This window comes from Alexandromys fortis, unplaced genomic scaffold (assembly GCF_014885135.2).
Source record: "Alexandromys fortis isolate MF-2015 unplaced genomic scaffold, M_Fortis_MF-2015_v1.1 scaffold_38, whole genome shotgun sequence".
NCBI classification, from domain to species: domain Eukaryota; kingdom Metazoa; phylum Chordata; class Mammalia; order Rodentia; family Cricetidae; genus Alexandromys; species Alexandromys fortis.
Genome location: NW_026067916.1, coordinates 31593 through 52951, shown reverse-complemented (window position 1 = coordinate 52951; position 21359 = coordinate 31593). Strand labels below are relative to the sequence as shown.

The following is a 21359-nucleotide window of genomic DNA, read 5'->3' as shown; positions in this document are numbered from 1 at the left end:
GTTGTGCCTGCCCTCTGTCACCCCGAGGCTCATGTGAACTCAGGAAACTCCTGTTAGTTGGATGAACTTCCTTAGAGGGGAAGTCCAGTTTACTGTGGATTTTCCATCTCTCACCCTATCGACTAGCGATAGATACATGTTGCCAAGAACTGGACTGTGTTGCTGGCGAGGCTCCATTGATGATTACGCCCTAATTTGAAACGTGAACTGAGGTAGTTTATTGTATTACTACATTTCCTGTTATTTTGTTTGTTTTATTGTTTTAATTGTAGAAATTTGACACCCTGGTTGGTGAGAGAGGGGCACAGCTGAGTGGGGGACAGAAACAGAGAATCGCCATTGCTCGTGCCCTGGTCCGCAACCCCAAGATCCTTTTGTTGGATGAGGCGACGTCAGCCTTGGACACAGAAAGTGAAGCTGTGGTTCAGGCTGCTTTGGATAAGGTCTGTGAGCTATACTTAGAAAGGTCTGCATTATAAGAATAATAGTATTCCATTGTTCATTCTTCTTAATCTTGCCTTAAAACAGATACTTTTGATAGCTTCTATACCTGTTACTAAGGAAAAGCACCAGACTTCCTAAATCTTTTTGTTGTTGTTCAATTTCTGCTTCTTCTATATCTTTTTTTTAAAAAAGACTTATTTTCTAATTTATATGTCTATGTCACTGTTTGTGTCTTCATGTGTGTGAACACATGAGAAGAGGATGTTAGATCTTCTGAACATAGAGTCAGTGGCAGTTATGAGTCACCAAATGGCAGTGCTGGGTCTGAACCTCTGCAAGAGTAAGAAGCACTCTTAACTACTGCCATCTCTCCAGCCCCACTTCCTCTCTCTCTCTCTCTTAATTACAATAAATAAATTTTCATCAAAAGGCATGTCAATATCATTTAATTAAAAATGGAAAATGGAGACTCAAGTAAAAATTAGTCTTTGTTTTGATCATGAAAATTTAGAGAAATAACCCTACTAATCTGGTTTTGAGAATTTACAGTTTTGTTAACCAAAGGAAAATACGAGTAGCAATCAGTTAATGTCATTTGAAGACTATGGAACTGAAAAGAGAAATAGCCCTATTAATCTGGTTTTTCGGTGTCAACCAAAAGAAAGATACAAATAGAAGTCGCTTAATGCCACTTGAAGACTATGGAATTGCAAAGCCCCTTTCTCCGGGAGAGGGTGCACTGCGTGATGGGGCTGGAGACCTACTGGTCCATACAATGTCAGTGACAATGTCCAGACTGGTTTTTCGAGACACGGTTTCTCTGTGTAGCCCCTGCTGTCCTGGAACTTGCCCTGAACCTAGACTGTCCTCAGACTCCGAGATCTGTCTGCCTCTGCCTCCCCAGTGCTGGAATTAAAGGCACTGCTTTTCTGTTGTAATTATTCATGACTCGAAAGCCAGGTTTCCGTGTCTCCAGGCTCGGGAAGGCCGGACCACCATTGTGATAGCTCACCGCTTGTCTACAGTTCGCAACGCTGATGTCATTGCTGGCTTTGATGGTGGTGTCATTGTGGAGCAAGGAAATCACGATGAGCTCATGAAAGAGAAGGGTATTTACTTCAAACTTGTCATGACACAGGTACAGTGGAACTCGGGAAAACGCCCTAATTTATTTTGTTCATACACTGGTGTCAATATTTTCAATCTGTAGATAAGTGTTACTTTATTGTATAATTTTGGGACACAGGAGAAGAGTACTTTGGGATTTGTTAGAACACGGGCCTGTACCATAGGTCTGATCCCACAGCTTAACCCAGGCCACATTACCCCCTCGCTCTCTCGAGGACAGTGTTAGGAAGTGCTGTACTTCTAGATCTTCAAGGCATCCCTTTCTAATAAACAAACTCAAGACACTTTGCAGACATTTCCCCAGCCCTGAACAAATCAAGGACTCTTTTTTAATTTTTTTTTTGTCAATGACTCTTTTACACATAAAACCTAAAATAATTATGGCAGCAAAGACTTCAATGGCAATATAAGTCTGTAAGCTATACTCTAGTCTTGTTTCGGAACCCCAAAGTGCAAGAATAAACATATGTAGGTGATAAATATATTTATATTAAAAATTATTTTTAAAGCCTCACGTCTAAATAAATTTATTCAGAATTATTAATTGGCACAATCTTGGTTAATGTAATGCAAACCTGCAACATACCTTATACAATACTTTTGAAAATTATTTTTTAAGGATGCGATAATTGTATGGGCCGTGAGAAGTTGAATTTTTCCATTGCCTTCATTTTCATCTTGTGGCTTGTCTCTTTTGATAAAGGGCCTTCCATTACAAACCGTGTAAACAAATAAAAACAAAGAAGCACTGTACTGTAACTTGATGATTCTCAAGTTAAGGTGCATGGTTCCTCCACGCACCTTATCCCATCCACTGTGCTGAACTAAGTCATGTGATAGAAAAGTCCTTGCCACTTCTAAAGGGTCTGAAAACTCCAGCCTTTCTCCCTGTTTTGGACCTGTCCAAGATTCACAATGAAGCTCTCCTCTGGCTTTAAAGGGAAGCTTCTCTTAGGGCCCGGTTATACTTAGATCTCCATGAACTGCCTCGTTCTGTCTAGCCTTGAGGACCCTTGGAATGTTGCAGTTTCCTTTCTGAATGGACTGCTGCTGCCTTACTATTTTAAATAACAGTATCCAGAACTACTTTAATTTTTCTCTTTTGCAAAAGAGAGGAACCAAAGAAGCATAATTAAGGAAAAGTGGGAAAAAAAATTTAAGTTGACCTATGCACTTTATTAGCCACGTGTGATAGCTATTTAACCTTAATAGTTACTAGCCACGTGTTTTTGTAAACATTGAACGGTGAAAATGTACACCAAATTCTGAAGGCTTAGTACAAAAAAATGATAAATTTAAAAAGTAACGTTTCATTAGTAGTCTAAAACATTTCGATCTCTTTTGAGTTTCTATTCACACACTGGTTTAAACGCGAAGTTGATTGAGCCATATATTCCCAGAGAAGAGATGACCAGAGAAAATACGCAGAAGGCTTGCCATTTTTAATTCAGCATATTCACAAAAAATCACTAATGTTAGGTTTTTTTTCTCCTAACATATCATACATGAAGGACTAGTAGTCTAATTTTACCTCTTCCTTTGATTTAAATAATTCAGTATTTTTTGATATTTATTTTCAATGGTTAATTTCCATATTCATATCTCTTATTTATTTTAGACAGCAGGAAATGAAATTGAACTAGGAAATGACATTTATGAATCTAAAAATGAAACTGATAATTTAGACATGTCTTCAAAAGATTCGGGATCCAGTCTGATAAGAAGAAGATCAACTCGCAGAAGTGTTCGTGGGCAGCACGACCAAGACAGGAAACTTAGTATCAAAGAGACCCCGGTATGGACCAAGATGCAATATTATGTTACAAATCCTCCTCTTGAGCCCTCCTAGTTGACTGAGCTTAAACTGAAGGAGTGGGAAAAACAACATTTTTTTTATAATCTTTTTGATCTGTTCTCCACAGTGTTCTAAAAACCTGAAATGGTGATGTTTTATAGTTAGTTTAGGTGTAAGATTAAAATTTAATACCAAGATATTTAGAAATAGATTGTGAAGAGACTATGAGAGGTGTTTAAGTATTACTGTTTCTATTATGGTTATCCTTATTGGTCAATATTCTTATCATCTGCTGAATGCCAAGAATTAAATATTTGTGGAAGCATCATTCATTTCTTAAAAAGTAAAGAGGACCCAGGCATTGGTGATACATCTTTAATCCCAGCACTCAGGAGGCAGAGGCAGGCAGATCTCTGTGAGTTTAAGGCCAGCCTGCTTTACAAGAGCTAGTTCCACGACAGGTTCCAAAAATTACAGAGAAACCTTGTCTCGAAAAGCAATAAATAAATAAATAAATAAATAGGCACTATAATGTGTTATTGTGTTTGATGGCAAATATCCATCAACTGATAAGGAATAAAAATAGGGTAAAAGTTATTTTAAAAACTTGTACCCATCTTGTAAGCCCAACCCTTGGATGGTGAAGGCAAGAAGATTAGACATTGAAGCCAGCCTAAAATCCATGAGACCCTGCCTCACCAGAACTCTCCACAGTGAGAAATGAGTGAGGATGTTTTTTAAAAACATAAAACTATCTTTTTGTAATTCACGTGTCTTCTAGGATGAAGATGTGCCTCCGGTTTCCTTCTGGCGGATCCTAAAGTTGAATTCAACCGAATGGCCTTATTTTGTGGTTGGTACACTTTGTGCCATAATAAATGGAGGTTTGCAGCCAGCATTTGCTGTAATATTCTCAAAGGTTGTAGGGGTAAGTGATTATATTCATTTTTACATTACTTATGACTCTAGACAAGTGAATGAACTATCTTTAATGCACACACATCTACACACATCTCTCTCTCTCTTTCTCTCTCTCTCTCTCTCTCTCTCACACACACACACACACACACACACGGACACACACATGTCGTAAAAGCATTTCCCTTTACATGAAACAAACTCGGATGAAAGTATAATTGAAGTTTGGGTTTATAAGGACAATGTTGTAAACATCTTTTATATGCATTTCTTTCTAGGGTCCCTAATTGTTTCTATTCTAGTGCCCTGGGCACCCACTCACTGACATAATCAATGGAACTGGGGAACCCATGCTTGCCAGCACTGAGCTCTGAGCCAAAGTCATAAACTGATCTGATGAACTTAATTGATTGATCCAGGTTGCCAATGGGCCACAAACTGGGCAGACAATGACCTGTTGTGTAAGATCCACGCATCCACACATGCCAGGACATGAGCAGGCCCTTAGACTACACTTACTTCCTCAGACTGAAACAGAAGGAAGCAGCTCAACACTAGTTAGCTTTTCATCTCTGGAGCACAGGTGAGGGCTTTTTCTTTCTTCACGCCACAGGGGACTGAACCCACGGTCCACATATTTTAAACATGTGCTGCACCACTGAGCACACCCTTGCCATTTCTTGTTTTTATTTGGAGACAAGGTCTTTCTAAGCTACCCAGCTTGAGTGTAGCCCACGCAGAATTTGAACCTCAGATTTGCTGCTTCAGTCCTAGAGTTTCAGACATGTTAGTTACTATGCTGGATTCTTAGAGAAGAAGTACAAGAGAAAGGGAGTTTTAGTTTGCTCACCATCTCCTAGGTTTCAGGCTAAAGTCGTCTGGATCCATTGTTGTGAGCCCTAGGCAGTGCGCTGTGGGGGCAGGAGCATGTGGCAGAAGCCGCCCCCCTTATGGCATCCAGGAAACCAAAGGAAGATAGGAATGAACAAGGAACAAGGCATATTTTCCCAAGACTCCTTCCCTCCCTGTGCTGTGATCTGCTTTCTCTAACCAGGTCCTATCTTCCTATAATGCACATCTAGTTCTTCCAGCCATTGATGAGGCCTGGGCACTCATGATCTAATCACCCGTCAATGACTAGACCACCAGCTAAGGAATAATATTGACCAAATGAGCCTTTTGTGGGGAGACTTCATATGCAAACTCTAACAGGATCCCTGAAGGTGAAAGCTCACAGGCTGGCTCTAGCTAATCTTAACAGCAGCATTCAAATAGCAGTAAAGTCCAAACGGTCATGTTCTTGGTTTAGTGGCAGATGCAAATCGTGAGACATTGTACTGAAGACACATTTGCCTTACTGCTAAGAATCTTTTGCAGAAAGAAACATCGTCATAAGAGGGAAACAAGCACTATTCATTGTACAACCAAAAATCCATAACTCTTCTAGTCTACCTGTGCCTTTCTAGATTAACACTCATGTTTAACATGTCACTCGAGAAGTGTTTGCTCACTGTCCAGTGTGTGTGAGGTATTTTCACGTGCTGTGAAAATACTACAAAGAAGGGGAAACATCTGATTCTATGGAATACATTGTAGAGCACAGGCCAGCAAACATGTTCTGTAAAGTGTAAGAAGAGAAAACATTTCTAGCCTTTGCTGGTCATGTGATTTCTGGTGCAAATAAAGGTAAGTTAGAAATGGCGTTGCCCGTTTTTGACAAACGAAACAGAACAACCCAAAAAAAGCAACCAACAGTGGTGCTTGGGTTTCCTCATTCTTCCCGCAGAGATCTATCTGGTGACTGATGGCCAGCACATTAGCTCCAGGACAGTAGCTAGGCAGGCAGCCATCTGTCTCACTGCGAACAGTAGGCTCTGGGTCAGAAGGCCTGGGTGTCTGTGCTTGGCTCATCTCTTCCTGGCTCTCTTGAGTGAGTTAATATATGTCTCTGCTTCACTTTCTCTCTGTAAAATGGTGAAAGTAATATAACAGATGCCCCCAGTTGGAAGGATCAGTACTGTGCCTAGCATAGTGCAATGTCTGAACGACTAATCAAGAATAATTGAGTTAATGTCTTCCAAAATTATTTTGTCCTTTTTTTTTTAAATATGCATAAAGTTTTCTGAATTGGTTTAGGAATGTTGCTCTCAAAAAACTGACTTGACCCTTAGAAGGAAAGGCATATTTTCTTTCCTTGTTGAGTGATCGTGCTATAAATGCTTTCAGCTCCAAACATCTGTTTTGCACTTCTAACCATCTCTTGAAAGGTTTCCGTTGGCTGCCACTGCCACCTGACTTTGTGACTATAACTCCTACAAGATACACTGGGAAAGGCACCTTTCTCCCTGAAAGGCTGAATGGATAGATGCCACCCTTTCATTAGCACGAACACATAAATATATTCTCTCCAGATATAGAGATGACTCAGTCAAACACTTGCTGTGCAACCACACAGACCTGTGTTTGCTCCCCAGCCCCAACATCAAGGCCAGGGGCAGTGATGCACACTCTTGGATTTCAGTGCTGGGAGACAAGAGGATCCCAGCACAAACAGGCCAGTCATTGTAGCCCATTCTAGTCCAGTGAGAAACACCATCTTACAAAACAATGTGGAGGGTCTGGAGATTTGGTTAGGAGCCATGACCCCTCTTCCAAAGGGCCCACAGTTCCCAATGCTCACCTGGTGGTTCACAATCATCTGTGACTCCAGTTCAAGGGGATCTGAACCCTCTTCTGATCTCCATGGGATCCAGGCACACACATGGTGCACATACATACATGCAGACAAAAACGCATGCACAGAAAAATAAAATAAAGAAATCTGAAACACAGAGTGGAAAATCCTCAGCAGCCATGTACCAGCTTGACCCTCATCCTCCATACACAGCTGCTCACCCTGACAGACATGACTTACATACAATCTGTTACAGGAAAGTCAGGAGGGGAGTATGGGCTTGATGTCTTCTTACAAAGCACCCGTTTCTCTAAGAGGAACACGAGTGCAAAGACTGCTGGGTGAATTTGTGAATGGCAGCCTACCCCCAACAAAGGCAGAGTGCAGGTGCGCTGGAGGCTGCTTTATGTCAGAAGCCGGCACTATCCCAGTGTCCAAAGACTGTCCCAGCTCCTACACTGAACGATCTGTAAAATGGGGGCAGATGTGGAATGCCTTCTCAGTGTGGCACTAACCACCCTTCAAATACTTTTTACAGGTTTTTACAAAACCGAATGATGATGAAACCAAACGGCAGGAAAGCAACTTATTTTCCTTATTGTTTCTGGTCCTTGGGATCATTTCTTTTATTACATTTTTTCTTCAGGTAAGTGTGTTATTCTCACTTCATCCACTCGTGTTTAGAGACATGAATTGTCCTTACCATAAGATTATTCCTCTTTTACCATGGCCAATGATTGCCAGGTTGTCTTTCCTTTGACTGCACCCTCACGTGCTCTTTCCCAAACAACCATGCTCCACATGGAAGCAGTGATGTAATATATTGCACAGGTTCTTCTGTCTAGTATGCAAATGGAAGGTGAGGACCCAAGTACAGACTTTGGGGTACGCCCAGAATATGAGTTTGGAAGTTCATTAAGTACATTCTGCTGGTCAGTTTGAATAGCTGGAAAAATGTCTTCCTGTATTCCAAAACAAACAAAGAAACAAATGAAGCTCCCCAAGCTGGTCACACTGATTTAAAACTGTTTCCAAAGCTTATCAAACTCACAAAAGGAAAACGCAAGCACAGAATGGAAAAATCCTAAGAAATGCATACAAGGTATTTTGCAGCCTGTAGACCCTTTGGCTCAAATACAATTGTGAATGAACCAAATTGCTCTTGGAGTGTATCGTGGAAAAGCATGAAGTATGGACTTTGGTGTTAGATACAGGTTTACAGACATGTTTTACACATAAACACAGTCTAGTAATTTAGACTGTCTAAGCCTCTGTTTCCTTACCTGTAAAGGGGGCAATGTTGCCTCTTGATAACTAAGAGAACTCATGTGACCAAGTGCTCAGATTGGTTTGAGATAATATGTTACTACTTATTAAGTAAAAATGTAAATAATCACTTAATGCATCAGTAATTAGTCCACATGTATATTTTTAGCTGAAACTAAATAGATTTCTTTATAAACGCATTCTAAGTATATATTAGGGTTTTGGGGGTTTTGTTTGGCTGGTTGCTTTTGGTTTTTTGAGACAAGGTTTCTCTGTGTAACAGACCTAGCTGTCCTGGAACTTCCTCTGTAGACCACGCTGGCCTTGAATTCACAGAGGTCTACTTACCTCTGCCTCAAGTGCTGGGGTTAAATGTGTGCACCAGCACCACCTGGCTTATATTAGTATTTTAACAACACACATGTAAAATAAGCTCAGCTGAAACTAAACAAGTTTCTTTATTTAATTCATTCTGATATATTACTATTTTAACAGAAAAAAAACATTGTTCTTAACATAGGAATACAAAAGAAAAATAGTATTCCTTCACCAAATACTTAAGAGCTTCATTGTGAAACTTGACCTTGGTAGAATGACATAGCCGGTAAGAGGGTCGCAGGTGTGTAAAAATGAACAGTTGCTCCATCAAGAGATTGGAAGTGAGGCAGCTTTAAGTTGGTCACTTCTGCTTTGACGATTGGGATGGTGAAATACAGGGAGAGAAAGCAGCTCCCTCCACTCTGGCTATGGTGCTGAGACTGTCTCCCATGACTGCAAACACATTAAGAGTAGGCAGAGGATCTGCGGACTTCCGACGTGTAAATACAGCCCAGCTGGTCATCTGAGAGACAGGCAGGGAGCTGAGTGAGGACAGGAGCTCAGACTGGGTCCCATCCTGCTCCACACTCTCACAGGCCTTGATTCCCGCTGTGTATTTGGCCAGCCTTCTGTGTGACGCCTTCTCATTCTTCTTAGGGCTTCACGTTTGGCAAAGCTGGAGAGATCCTCACCAAGCGACTCCGATACCACGTTTTCAAGTCCATGCTGAGACAGGTATGGCTGCTGTGGCTTGCACCCTGGGGTCGGGGGAGTAGGAATTCTCTCTTGTGCTCCATGGACACAGATTGTAGGAGCGCTGTCAAGTTCCTTAGGTAGAGATCCTACACGGGTCTCCCTCAGCCTCCTCTGGAGGTGCTGTTGAGCCATTTGCAGATGCAGGCTGTGGAGCTGCAGCTTGGTGCAGGCGGGCACAAGGAACCAGGAGTTGAGACTATTGTGTCTCCTAATAACTCTCCATCAGCTCTTATCTCAGCAGTGAGAGGCAGCAGGAGTCAAGATGGTCCTCTCTACCTTGTCTTAGCCCGAAGGCTGAGAAGTGTAAGGAAGGATCTTCTATGCTTTGTGCCCTCTGCCACCTTCTCTTTCCTGCACACTCAGAACATCCTGTCATGACTCTCTGAACCTGGAGATAGTTTGCACTCCTCTTGCCCAAATTTGGATTCATTTTCAGGGCCCATTCCTCTCTGTTGAGATTCTTTGCTGAGGCAAGACAGAAGAATAACCCGAGTGAGTTACACTGTTATTAGCTGGTTATGACTTACTATGAGTGCCTGTTGCTCTGTACATTCAGTTCCCCAACAACCGACAATATTGTTACCAGTCCCTTTCAAAACTTAGCCATCATGAAAATGTTATATGTTCAAAATGACTGGTTACCTCCATAAAATGATGCTCTTGATACAAAGGTGTCCAACATTTTTACACTAAAATGTGGCATTGTTATCTACAAACTTGTTGGACCACATTAATAGCATCCTAAGATGCATGAGACTCGTGGGCTATAGACTGGATATATCCACAAGCCATCCCATGAGACTAAAATGTAACACAGAGGTTGAACCTGAATCCGTCATGCTCACTCAGTCCCCAGCACTAGAAAAATGAAAGAAAGAAAGAAAGAAAGAAAGAAAGAGAGAAAGAAAGAAACCAAGAGTGAAAAATGCCAGTTTTTTTTTTTTGTGTGTTCAACTTTCTAGAAGACAGTCTTTTTCACCTCATCTGCAACCACTTACGTATTTCTAGAAATAAGTCTTTATTCAAATAGCTAGCTAGTGATAGTCACAGCTGAAGCAGAATCTGATGGGTGAGAGAGCACCGTTTTATGGGAGTCCCTCCCCTGGACTCTTCTGTCAGGTCATATATATCCTCTCATTTTTTTTTTTTCAAAATTTGCCTCAAACTCACAACGTAGCTGAGCATAATATTGAACTCCATCTCCCAAGTTCTGGAATCACAAGCTTTCAAGCTGTATTTATAACCTAGATTCTACTTAAACAATCTCAAAGCTGACCTCGCTACAGCACCCGATGCCCTATTACCCCATGAGCCTTCAGGCCAGCTGTCTGGCAGGTTCATTATGTGTTGAGAGCTGAGCGGCTGGTGTGTAGGAACAGTACAGACTGCTCAGAGGAGCAGGCATATCACAGCCGCTGCTTATGAAGTACGGTACTAAATTTTGCAAGGCGTTCAAATCTGAATGGCCTCTTTCTTCAAGGATGTCACATGCCATTGGAGGAACGCTTAAGTACCTGAGTACTAAAAAGTCAGTTGATAGAGACTATAATGGGCCATTTTCTAGGTTTTCAAAATTAAAAGGTAGTAACTTCCTTAATACAAATTGCCAATTCAGGTAACATCTTAGAAACTAAAGCTATTTGTAACAGACATAAATTCATAATTGAAGATCACAATGTTTTTATTTTAAAATATATAGGATGTGAGAAAGCTTAGCCATTAAAAAGGTGCTTGACCTGAATTTGATCCCCACAGCCCACGTGATTTGGAAGGACAGAACCAACTCCCATAAACTGTCCTCTGACCTCCATACATGTGTCGTGGCAAGTTCGTGACATACAATCAGTCATTCATAAATCTAAAAAATGAAAATCTATGACGTTTTACAAATAAAATCCCTTTTCATGTTGTATGTGCATTTTAAAACCTAGATTGCAGCCGGGCAGTGGTGGCGCACGCCTTTAATCCCAGCACTCAGGAGGCAGAGGCAGGCGGATCTTTGTGAGTTCAAGACCAGCCTGGTCTACAAGAGCTAGTTCCAGGACAGGCTCCAAAACCACAGAGAAACCCTGTCTCGAAAAAAAAAAAAAACCTAGATTGCTTTTGATTTGTTTTTAATTCAGTTGATGTATTCTGCCCTGACTAGTGATACCTATCAGGTTTACCTTTCCTCTTCTGATACTAATAAATGCTTCACACTTAAATATTTCCCAACTTGTACTTTTTATTCTTTTTACCCTGAAAGGCTTACTACTTCATGTCTTCTCTCTCTCTCTCTCTCTCTCTCTCTTTCTCAAGACATCGTTTCTCTGTGTAGTCCTGGCTGTTCTGGAACTCAGTCTATAAACCAGGCTGGCCTTGTACAGAGATTCACCTGCCTCTGCCTCCAGAGTGTTGGGATTAAAGGCGTGTGCCACCAACACCCAGTGCCATACCTCCTTACTCTTTATGTCTCTCTGCCAGTTGTTCTGACCCAACTCCTGATGACTCTCCTCTTTGTGTAATGCTGCATCAGCCTCCTAGTTGGTTTCGTTAACTCCTTCCTCATCCCAGTCTAGAGGTAGCCTGGGTTCTTTCAGGGGAGAGTCTCTATATGGTCTCTACAGTTGCCAAAGGCCATGCATGGTATGCATCCCCCACCCACATCACAGAGGTCATCTTCAGGGCACCATAGGTAACTGCACAAAGGTTGGGGAGGAGAGACTGAGGGGAATCCCAGCAGGACAAATTAGACTACTCGCAGGATGAGATTCACTTGTGGGAGCAGATCAAGAATGCCTCGGCCTCAAGGCCTTTGCAAGTGTTGAATCTTCCTCCTCTTAGATGCTTTTATCCCTTCCTTCATTATGGTCTCTGTCCATGGTTTTGGAAAGAACTTCCCTGTCTCTTCCCTACTCTGTAAAGCAGCACCTTTCTCACCCCGTTCTTTTTCTCCACCTTGTTCATTACTGTCTGAGATGGTGTACGCTTATTTCTGTGTGCCTTCCAGTTCTAGAAGGAAGTATTGAAGACACCAGCAACTTTGCCGTTAGTGTTCATTGTTCAACACTTAGAGTCAGGCTTTAAACAACGTTGAGACTAAGACATACTTTGGGCAGATGGAATAACCTATTTTTGTTTGTTTTTTAAATCCCTTTCTTGTCTATTTACTGTTCCATCCTGAATGCCGAATGAAGAGGATATGAATGCTAACCAAAAGGGTCCTGTCACCTTCCTCCTAGAGCTCAAGTCTCATAAGTAGGACTTTAAGATTGCAAATCTCTTTGTGTCACAGGATGTGAGCTGGTTTGATAATCCTAAAAACACCACTGGAGCGCTGACCACCAGGCTCGCCAATGACGCGGCTCAAGTTAAAGGGGTGCGTACTTTCTTTCTGTGGGTGTTCCTCTTGATGCTATTTTAGGCTTAGCATGAGACTGGCTTCCTGGTAACCATGTTAAGATACTGTTACTAGATATTTGTATTAATTACTTTGCTATTGCTGTGGTAAAACACCATTACTAAAACCAACTTATAGAAGGAGGAGTGTATTTGGATTTAAAGTTCCAGGGGGATAACAGTAAATCATGGCAGAGAAGGGTGACAGCAAGTGGCAGGCATGGCAGCAGGAACAGGACTTGGGGGATCACATCTTTAACTGCAGACACAAGCAGAGACAGTGACCTAGAACTGGTAGGAGGATTTAAACTCTCATAGCCCCCCTCCAGTGATAAACTTCATACAGGAAGGCTGTGCTTCCCTCCCATAATGCTCTCTCAACAATACCGTTTGGTTGGAAGCATCACCTCAGCCCCTAACATCGTTATACCCGAAATGTTTGGAATGTTTGCGTCCAGGCTTCACCCTAGCCCCTGGGCACCTCTATATCCAAGGAGTCTGAAATATTTGGTAAAAAAAAAAAAGTTCCATTGCAGCCTCCTCCTCTGGGAGTTGCCTCAGTCCAGACTCTACCTCTGAGAAAGCCCAACAGTGACCCCTCCGCAGAGAGGGTGAGGACCACTCCCACAGGCTATATAAACTGTCCCCCAGAGAACAAACACGTGGCCTTCCAGTTTTCCTTTTCCCTCTCTGTGGTTTTCCTGTCTTTCTTTCCGTCTCCTCTCTGGGGACTAGTAGGCCACCTGGGAGGGCCGACATCCATTAAACATGGGGTTTTTCTAATTTGGTTTGATCTGGTCTCATTTGGATTATTGTGTCTGGCAGTGAGATTTATCAGGTGTAAAAACCTTTCAAGTGCCACTAGCTGGGGATCAAGTGTTAAAATGCCTGAGCCTTTGGGTGACATTTCTCATTCAAACCCCCAAAAGTTCTATCCTACAAATATATCAATTTCTTTACAGTAAATATGTTAAAATTCAAAAATTATATACCATATAGTGTATAGATTATATACTATATAGTGTAAAGATTATAAGCCGTATAGTGTATAGATTATATACTGTATAGTAAATAGATTATATACCATATAGTGTGTAGATTATATCCCATATAGCATATCGATTATACACCATATAGCGTAAAGATGATGTGCCATATAGTATATAGATTGAATACCATATAGTGCAAAGATTATACACCATATATTGTATAGATCACATACCATACAATATATAGATTATATGCCATATAGTGTGTAGATTATATACCATATAGTTTATAGATCATATGCCATATAGTGTATAGATCATATACCATATAGTGTAAAGATTATATATGTATAGTGTGTGGATCGTATGCATATAGTGTATAGATCATATACCATATAGTGTGTAGATTATATACCATATAGTTTATAGATCATATGCCATATAGTGTATAGATCATATACCAAATAGTGTATAGATTATATGTCACATCGTGTATAGATTATATACTGTATAGTGTATAGATGATCATATACTATATAGTGTATAGATCATATACCATACAGTGTATAGATGATACAGCATATAGTGTGTAGAGAGACGTAAGTTTTCTTTTATGCTTGTGACAGTCCTAACATGCAGAAGATAAATACTAGAGAATAGTTACTTAGGGAAGGAAATATTCTTGGCATTCCCACCAGGATCTCTGTTTTCTATGCTCCATTAATAGCTGAATTGATGTTGGGAGGATAGTGTAGCTGTTATCTTAAGCTTAGGGGACATTACAGTTCAGTAGGAAACAAAAAAATTTCTGAAAATCCATCACAGAACATGTAAAGCACTTTAAAACTAGCATGGACAGAAAGAAACCTGAGCAAACTATAGACCTGAAAATGTGCTGTTAACTCAGGCCCCAGTAGATGAAAACACAAACTTTTGAGCAATCAGGTTTTGATTGTTGGATGAAGTGACAGGTTCTCCTCCAGCTACAGTTTTCATGCAAAAGTCTTTGACAATGTGTTGATCTCCACTGTGTGAATCTGGCTTGAGCCCTGTCCCCCTTTTGTTTCAGCCTTCCTGAAAAACAGAACTATACAGATTCCTCTGTCTAATAGATGGGACCTAATTGCAGGTCCCATTTGAAACTGAATATGATATTTGAAAGCACACATAACTGTGGAACTGCAGCACAAATCGTAAGAATTACTGTTCTATGCAGCTGTTTTCACTTAAAGCAAACAACTGACAAAGCCATGCTATAGATACAGGTGTATACACTTAAGAAAACAAACTGGACACTGAGTGAATTTAAAACTTCCTTAAACAGACAATTGTTTTGCTCTTGAAGAATCTACCCATTAGGTCATATTATCAAAAGGTAACTTGGTACCGGTTGGAGGGAGGCTATAGGACCAAAGGCAGCCTCATTTAAGGAAGAAAGCCTTCAGTGATGTGGTATAATCAAGCAAGGAAGAAAGGAAGCATTCCTACCTCTAAAAGAGCATTGCAATCAGAAGAGAAAGGATAAAGGACCTGAGGTTAGACCTCCTACATCTCACAGCATAAAAACACCAGATGGAAGTGTGAGGAAGAGCCCTAGTTTGTGGTCAGCATCACATCAGGAATTGGATAAGAAGGCACTGGTTAAGTTTTAAAAGTGGGAGTTATGTGGCTGTCGTGCGACTAACAGCCACAGGAGACAAGAAGAGGAAGAGAGAAGCTATTGAGGTCATCTAGGAGAAGTCTCCTAGAGTGGTCGTAGCTGATTCCAGATATATTTTAAAGGTACAACCTACAGAATTTGTTGATTAGATTGGATGATGGATTCGAGAGGTAAAATGTTTGACCTACACAACTGAAAAAAAAAAACCCACAAAGTTGTTCTTTAAAGAAATTAGAGCATGAGGATTGGGGAAAAATAGAGGTTTATGTGTGACTTGATTAGTTGTGATGTTCACATTGGATGGCCAATTGGACATGTCAATAAGACAGGACATTTTGTGTGTCTAGAGTTTAGCAGAGAAGTCTGGTCTGTCAATACTCACTTGGAGATTGTTTTCCAGTGAGATGATAGCTTTTAAAGACATGAAGAGATGGCAAATAATTCATGTGAAGAGCAAGTCTTGCGTTCTTAAGTCAGGGACTTGAACATGAGCAGAGACTATCAGGACACAAGGATGTAGAAGAATTATGTCACTGGTGGTGGTGGTACACACCTTAATCCAACACTAGGGAAGGAAGAGGCAGGAGGATCTCAGAGTTTGAGGCCAACTTGGTTTACAGAGCGAGTTACAGGACAGACAGGGCTACACAAAGAAACCCTGTCTCAGAAAACAAAAACAAAAAGAGAAGATAAGATAGGTGTTCTGGAAGTGAAACCAAGACAGTGTGGTAAGGAGAGAGCTGACAGGCGGTAGACGGCTGAGTGCAGCATGGGGCAACTGCTGCTTGACCCAAGGACTGACAGGCATGGTGGGAGTAGAGCCTGATAGGCCGGTCTTCAGAGAAAGGCAAAGATAATGATCACAGCTGGACATATGGCTGGAAGACTTTGGGCAAATTATGAAAGAGCCATGGGTTAACAGAGGAAGACATTAAAAGTTTACTTTCTACTTTTTGTATACTTTAAATTGTCAAAATTGTTTGATGAAAACATTTAGTTCACTTTGCCTAGACATCAAGGAATTTATCATCTCTGGAACTATCTTGATTTGTGTGTGTGTGTGTGTGTGTGTGTGTGTGTGTGTGTGTGTGTATGTATATTCCAAAGCAAGGCCTGCATGTGCCTAAAAACTTACAAGCCCAGGGAACTGTCTCTATTGTCTCTGCCGAGTCCAGGGTCGATGTTCTGAGTACTTCAGCCCTTCAGTAGCTTCTGTGTGGGATTGTAGATGCTGGGTTATGCTGGGTTATGCATGCTGTCACTTTCAGCCCGCTTTCCATTTCCTACTAAAAATTTATAAACGCTCATGGGAGTTGTAGTCCCATCTACTGATTATGTCAGGTAGGTATTAAATGAAGGGGAAGGGTGGTGCCAGAATACAGAATGGAGGAGAGGCTGTGGTTATTAATCAAAGAATCTGCTCAGTTTTGGAGTTGGAAGAGATTTGTCAAAAGTGACAGAGAGGGCCAATGGCCAGGCTAGAGGACACCTCACAGTCTTTACTGAGACTAGTCAGCCATGCTGAAGTGAAAAAAAAATTAGGACTGGTAAAGGATGTGTGCTATTTGCAGAGAAACTGGGTGTGGAAGCAGGGACGTGAGACTGTATGTGTCACCAGAGAACTTCCAAGTAGAGTAGATACAGACTTCACCACTTGCACTTGTGCTTACCTGACTAGATTAACTGCTGGTTTAGAGTTGGAAACCGCTATATAGTTGTGAAAGCCATTCATCATGACCCTTCCCGCCTTCTACCAAACGTCCTGCGTCCTCTAAACCATGGTTTCTAACTTTCAAATGTTCATTTTCCCCCCAAGAAAATAAGTGTTCCAAACAGGCCCAAATAAGAGTCAGATGGATCTCTGAGTGCATAGACCAGCCTGGTCTACAGATTGACTTCCAGGACAGCCAGGACTGCACAGAGAAACCCTGTCACGAAAACAAAACAAAACAAAAACAAAAGGAAAAAAATAGGCCCAAATATATTTGAACACCTTTATTGACACATACCTTCCTTAAATTATAAGCAGTTTTATACCTAAGCTATACCTACCACCAGTTTAACAGAATTGCCAGACTCTTACCATTCTCATTGCTGGGTTTGCTTTAGTCATCATGCTTTGGTACAGAAACATTTTCGTGGTACTGAAAGATTAAAATAGATAGAAATATGCACTTGCATTTTGAATTATCGCTCTACATTCAGTATTCTTAAATCATGGAAATCTTCATTCTAGAAACCAAAACCTTCCTACAAGTACATCATCTCTCCTTTTATTTCATAGGTGAGATGATTTTCATGAAGATGAGTTACTATCCTTAAAAATGTACTAGAACATATTTTAGAATATAAAACGTGTCCCTAATTTTCTCTTCTTTTTCAGGCTACAGGATCCAGACTCGCTATCATTACCCAGAACATAGCAAATCTTGGCACAGGAATTATTATATCCCTGATCTATGGCTGGCAGTTGACTCTTTTGCTCTTAGCAATTGTACCCATCATTGCCATAGCAGGAGTGGTGGAGATGAAAATGTTGTCCGGACAAGCACTGAAAGATAAGAAGGAACTAGAAGGTTCTGGGAAGGTCAGTTAAACTAAGTATGATTGATTACCTAAGTAGAAATAACATTCTTTCCAGTGATGTTTAGTTACTCTCTGCTAGTATGCTCTAACAATGTCTGTGGGGGGGGGGGTTCCTGTGGGTGAACATGTATGTGCATGTTGTGTGGAGATCAGAGACACCCTGGGCATTCTTTCCCAGGTATGGACCACTTTGCATTTTGAGATATGGTCTCTCGCTGTTGGAGATAGGGTCTCTCCGACCACCCCTATGCCTCCTGCACCAGGATTACAAGCATATGCCACCATGCATAGCTGAGATGTTTTTAACCCAAGTTCTAGAGGTCACACTCAGGTCTTTGTGTTTGCCAGGCAAGTTCTTTACCAACAGAGCCATCTCCTCAGTCTACGACAGTATTTTAATAGCTACCATTTGGACAACATTTATTATACTTATCTCAAGATTACAATTTGAAGAACAGTTAGAAGCATATCCTTAGTTCCAAATCCTGACACTTGCTTTTCAGGGTTTTGTTTGTTTGAAGCCAGAGTCCAGTGTCTTGTCTTCATATTCCTCCCTTCTCGTCCACTCCTTTTCTTCTTTATATCATTTTTTCCCACCTCTTTCCTCTCTCTCTCTTAGCTAGTGTTTCTATTGCTGCGACGAAACGTTCATGACCAAAGCGGTTTGGGTAGGAAAGGATTTATTTTTACTCACAGTTCATTATCAAAAGCACTGAGAGCAGGAACTCAACCAAAGGAGGACCCTGGAGGTAGGAACTGATGCAGAAGCCATGGAGGGGTGCTTCTTACTGGCTTGCTTCTTTGTGGCTTGTTCAGCCTGCTTTCTTATAGAACCCAGGACACATCAGCCTATGGAGGCACCATGGGCTGGGCTTCCCCTGTCAATCAGTAATTAAGAAGATGCCTCCCAAGCCTGCCTACAGTCCAGTCGTATGGAGGCTTTTCTCTGAGGCTGAGGCTGCCTCTCAGATCACTCCGGCTTGTGTCAAGTTGACATAAATTAGTCCTCCCACGTTCCCCTCTATTCTTCTGTCTTCCTCTCAACCAGGCTTAAAACTATCCTTGTATTCTGAATGACTGGGGAGATTCAAAGTGGAGAAGTCCCAAGTGTATTTGTTCTCTCCATTAGATTATTTAATATAGTTAGTTCGGAATTCCTCCGGAACCTCATACCATGTTATATCCCTGCTCTGGCCCCAGAGCTGCTCTCTCCGCAAACAGCCCAGCTCCTTTGCCACCCTCGTTTTCTTCTTTATCGTACGTCCTCCCTTGGTCTCACGTCTGTGTTCTTTCCCCTCATCCTGTTGTTCTGCACACCCAGCTATTTTATTTTTCATAGCTCAACAAAGATTTGTGTGTCATTCACTTGGTTACCTGGAAAATGTTTTACTCCTTCCATAGACTCTGTCAGATATATTCTGTTATTACCTCATTTTTCAGGTGAGGCTGAGGGACACACACACAGCACACGCTTCCTTAGAGCCAGTCCCTCCTGGAACTAGGATTCAAACTCAAACATTGGTGCACCTATTAGCTAGAAATCCAAGTTCTGTTATGGTGGAGCATAGTGAGATGCCCTCTGCAGAAACGAGAGGTCAGAACAGGATTGACCCCTGGCATTCCAGGTACCAAGAAACAGAGCAGGAGTTCAGGCAGGTGAGAGGCCTGTGGTGTCCAGACCAGGTGCCTGTGAGCCAGGCATCCCTCTGATGGGAGAGGTGAGGAAGGTCCCAGAGACACTAAAGACACTTGGTTTCTCTGCATGTTGAGACCTGTTGCTCTATTTTCATCGGTTCTTTCATGGAAATGCTCAGACTAGCTTTAGTCTTTTCCAGCCAGGGTCTATGGAGTTCACCCTTTGGAGAGGTCCCATCAGTCTGTCATGGGGAACTAGCAAATCTTGGGGTCTGGCTGTGGTCTGACTCAATACTGGCCCTGACTGAGGAATCGATGCCATGCACTTGGCAGTGCACGTGTGTAGGATCATGGAGCAGATTAGGGTAATGGGAGACCCCACTCATAGCCTGTCTTTCTGGTGCGATGTCAGAACATGCAGATAAGCTCCACTGTGCCTATGACTAGGGTTTGATATTGTTCTAATTCATTTACATGGGATACTGAGCAGTTTTGTGTAATATACACATTTATCATTTTAATATGGAATTCAAATTTAACCTCAGTCTATTTGGGGGAGAAAGAGAAGCACAAGTTTGTTTCTGAGACACACATTTTCCTGTCTTCAAAACAACTCAGTAAACCACTCCTTCAAAGGAAGCTGCTGTTTACTCTTCTTTGAACTTTAACTTCCTTCTTGCTAGTGATGATGGGGTCTCTATTGAAGTTGTGAGGACAGGACATGGCTGCTTCTTCAGGCGTTTCCTAATTGCCTCACTGTGCATCCGGATGAGAAGACTGCGCTGTGCAGCCACTACTGTCTTCACACTGCAAACTCTGTGCCCCAGCACTGAGGTTACAGGCATGCATGACCTTGTTGTGTTTTTTTATGTGTGTGGTGGTAATTCGAACTCAGGTCCTGAAGGAGAGCAGGCATCCCTACCCACTGAGCCATCTCCCCAGCCATAGCTATAATGTTTTATAATATTATTACTGATTCACAAAACCTCTTTTCTTTCTTAAAAATGTAAAATTCAGTTTCATGAGTCACCATTTTTTTCATATGGAAGATAGCTATCAATAAATGGTACATAAGAGATACATTATAATAGGTTAACACTATTAGTTGTAGAATTTATTTCCTGTGTTTGACTTTGTGCCTGGTATTGGATGAACTTTTACAGATCGCTACTGAAGCCATAGAGAACTTCCGCACTGTTGTCTCTTTGACTCGGGAGCAGAAGTTTGAAGATATGTATGCTCAGAGCTTGCAGATACCATACAAGTAAGAAGCCCTGAAGAGTTAGTGGGCCAGGGCTCTGGGGGGGGGGGTTTCTAGTGAGGACTTCCGTTTTCAGGATCACTTTTGCCAGAAGGTAGAGTGAACAGAAGAAAGTACTAGAAGGAACGCCCGAGACTATCAAGAGAGATGAAGAGACCTGAGCTTAGGCAGGGGCATCTGTGAGGCAGGAAGCAGTGAGGGCTGGTGACACCGGGGAGGTCAGAGAAGAGGACCACGGGTAACGCCTCTGGTGTCCAGTCGGGATGATGACCCTGCTATTTGCCGTATTGGGGGGGGGGGGAGGCTTCTCTATAGAGGTGTTGTCGGACACTGAGGGGACCTCTCCAGGATACTTTCTGCTCCTTCCTTTCCTGGGGAGACCTTCTCTTCTCCCTGTACCCCAGCAGTACCTATGAGAGCTCTAAAAGAAAGGTGACCAGGACACTAGCGAGCCCAGCCTCGGAGTCTCAGCTCCTCCTCTAGGACAAGGAGAAAACTAGACCTTTCTTTTTTTTTTTTTTTTTTAAAGATTTATTTACTTATTATGTATA

The 21359-nt window shown here is 41.8% G+C and overlaps 1 protein-coding gene across 6 annotated transcripts in view; it reads left to right on the top strand.

The window, feature by feature from the left end:
• Positions 1-21359, top strand: part of Abcb1 (ATP binding cassette subfamily B member 1) — a 142995-nt gene that overhangs the window by 110141 nt on the left and 11495 nt on the right. For all 6 annotated transcript variants that reach the window (XR_007591265.1, XM_050139859.1, XM_050139858.1 and 3 more), the window contains 9 exons: positions 273-443; positions 1421-1582; positions 3191-3367; positions 4149-4295; positions 7498-7605; positions 9201-9278; positions 12574-12657; positions 17710-17913; positions 20711-20811. Coding sequence is in view for 5 of the 6 variants with exons in the window: in XM_050139859.1 (XP_049995816.1) it covers positions 273-443; positions 1421-1582; positions 3191-3367; positions 4149-4295; positions 7498-7605; positions 9201-9278; positions 12574-12657; positions 17710-17913; positions 20711-20811 (1232 nt within the window). In the remaining variant the exon portion in view is untranslated. The remainder of the gene's footprint in view (positions 1-272; positions 444-1420; positions 1583-3190; positions 3368-4148; positions 4296-7497; positions 7606-9200; positions 9279-12573; positions 12658-17709; positions 17914-20710; positions 20812-21359) is intronic.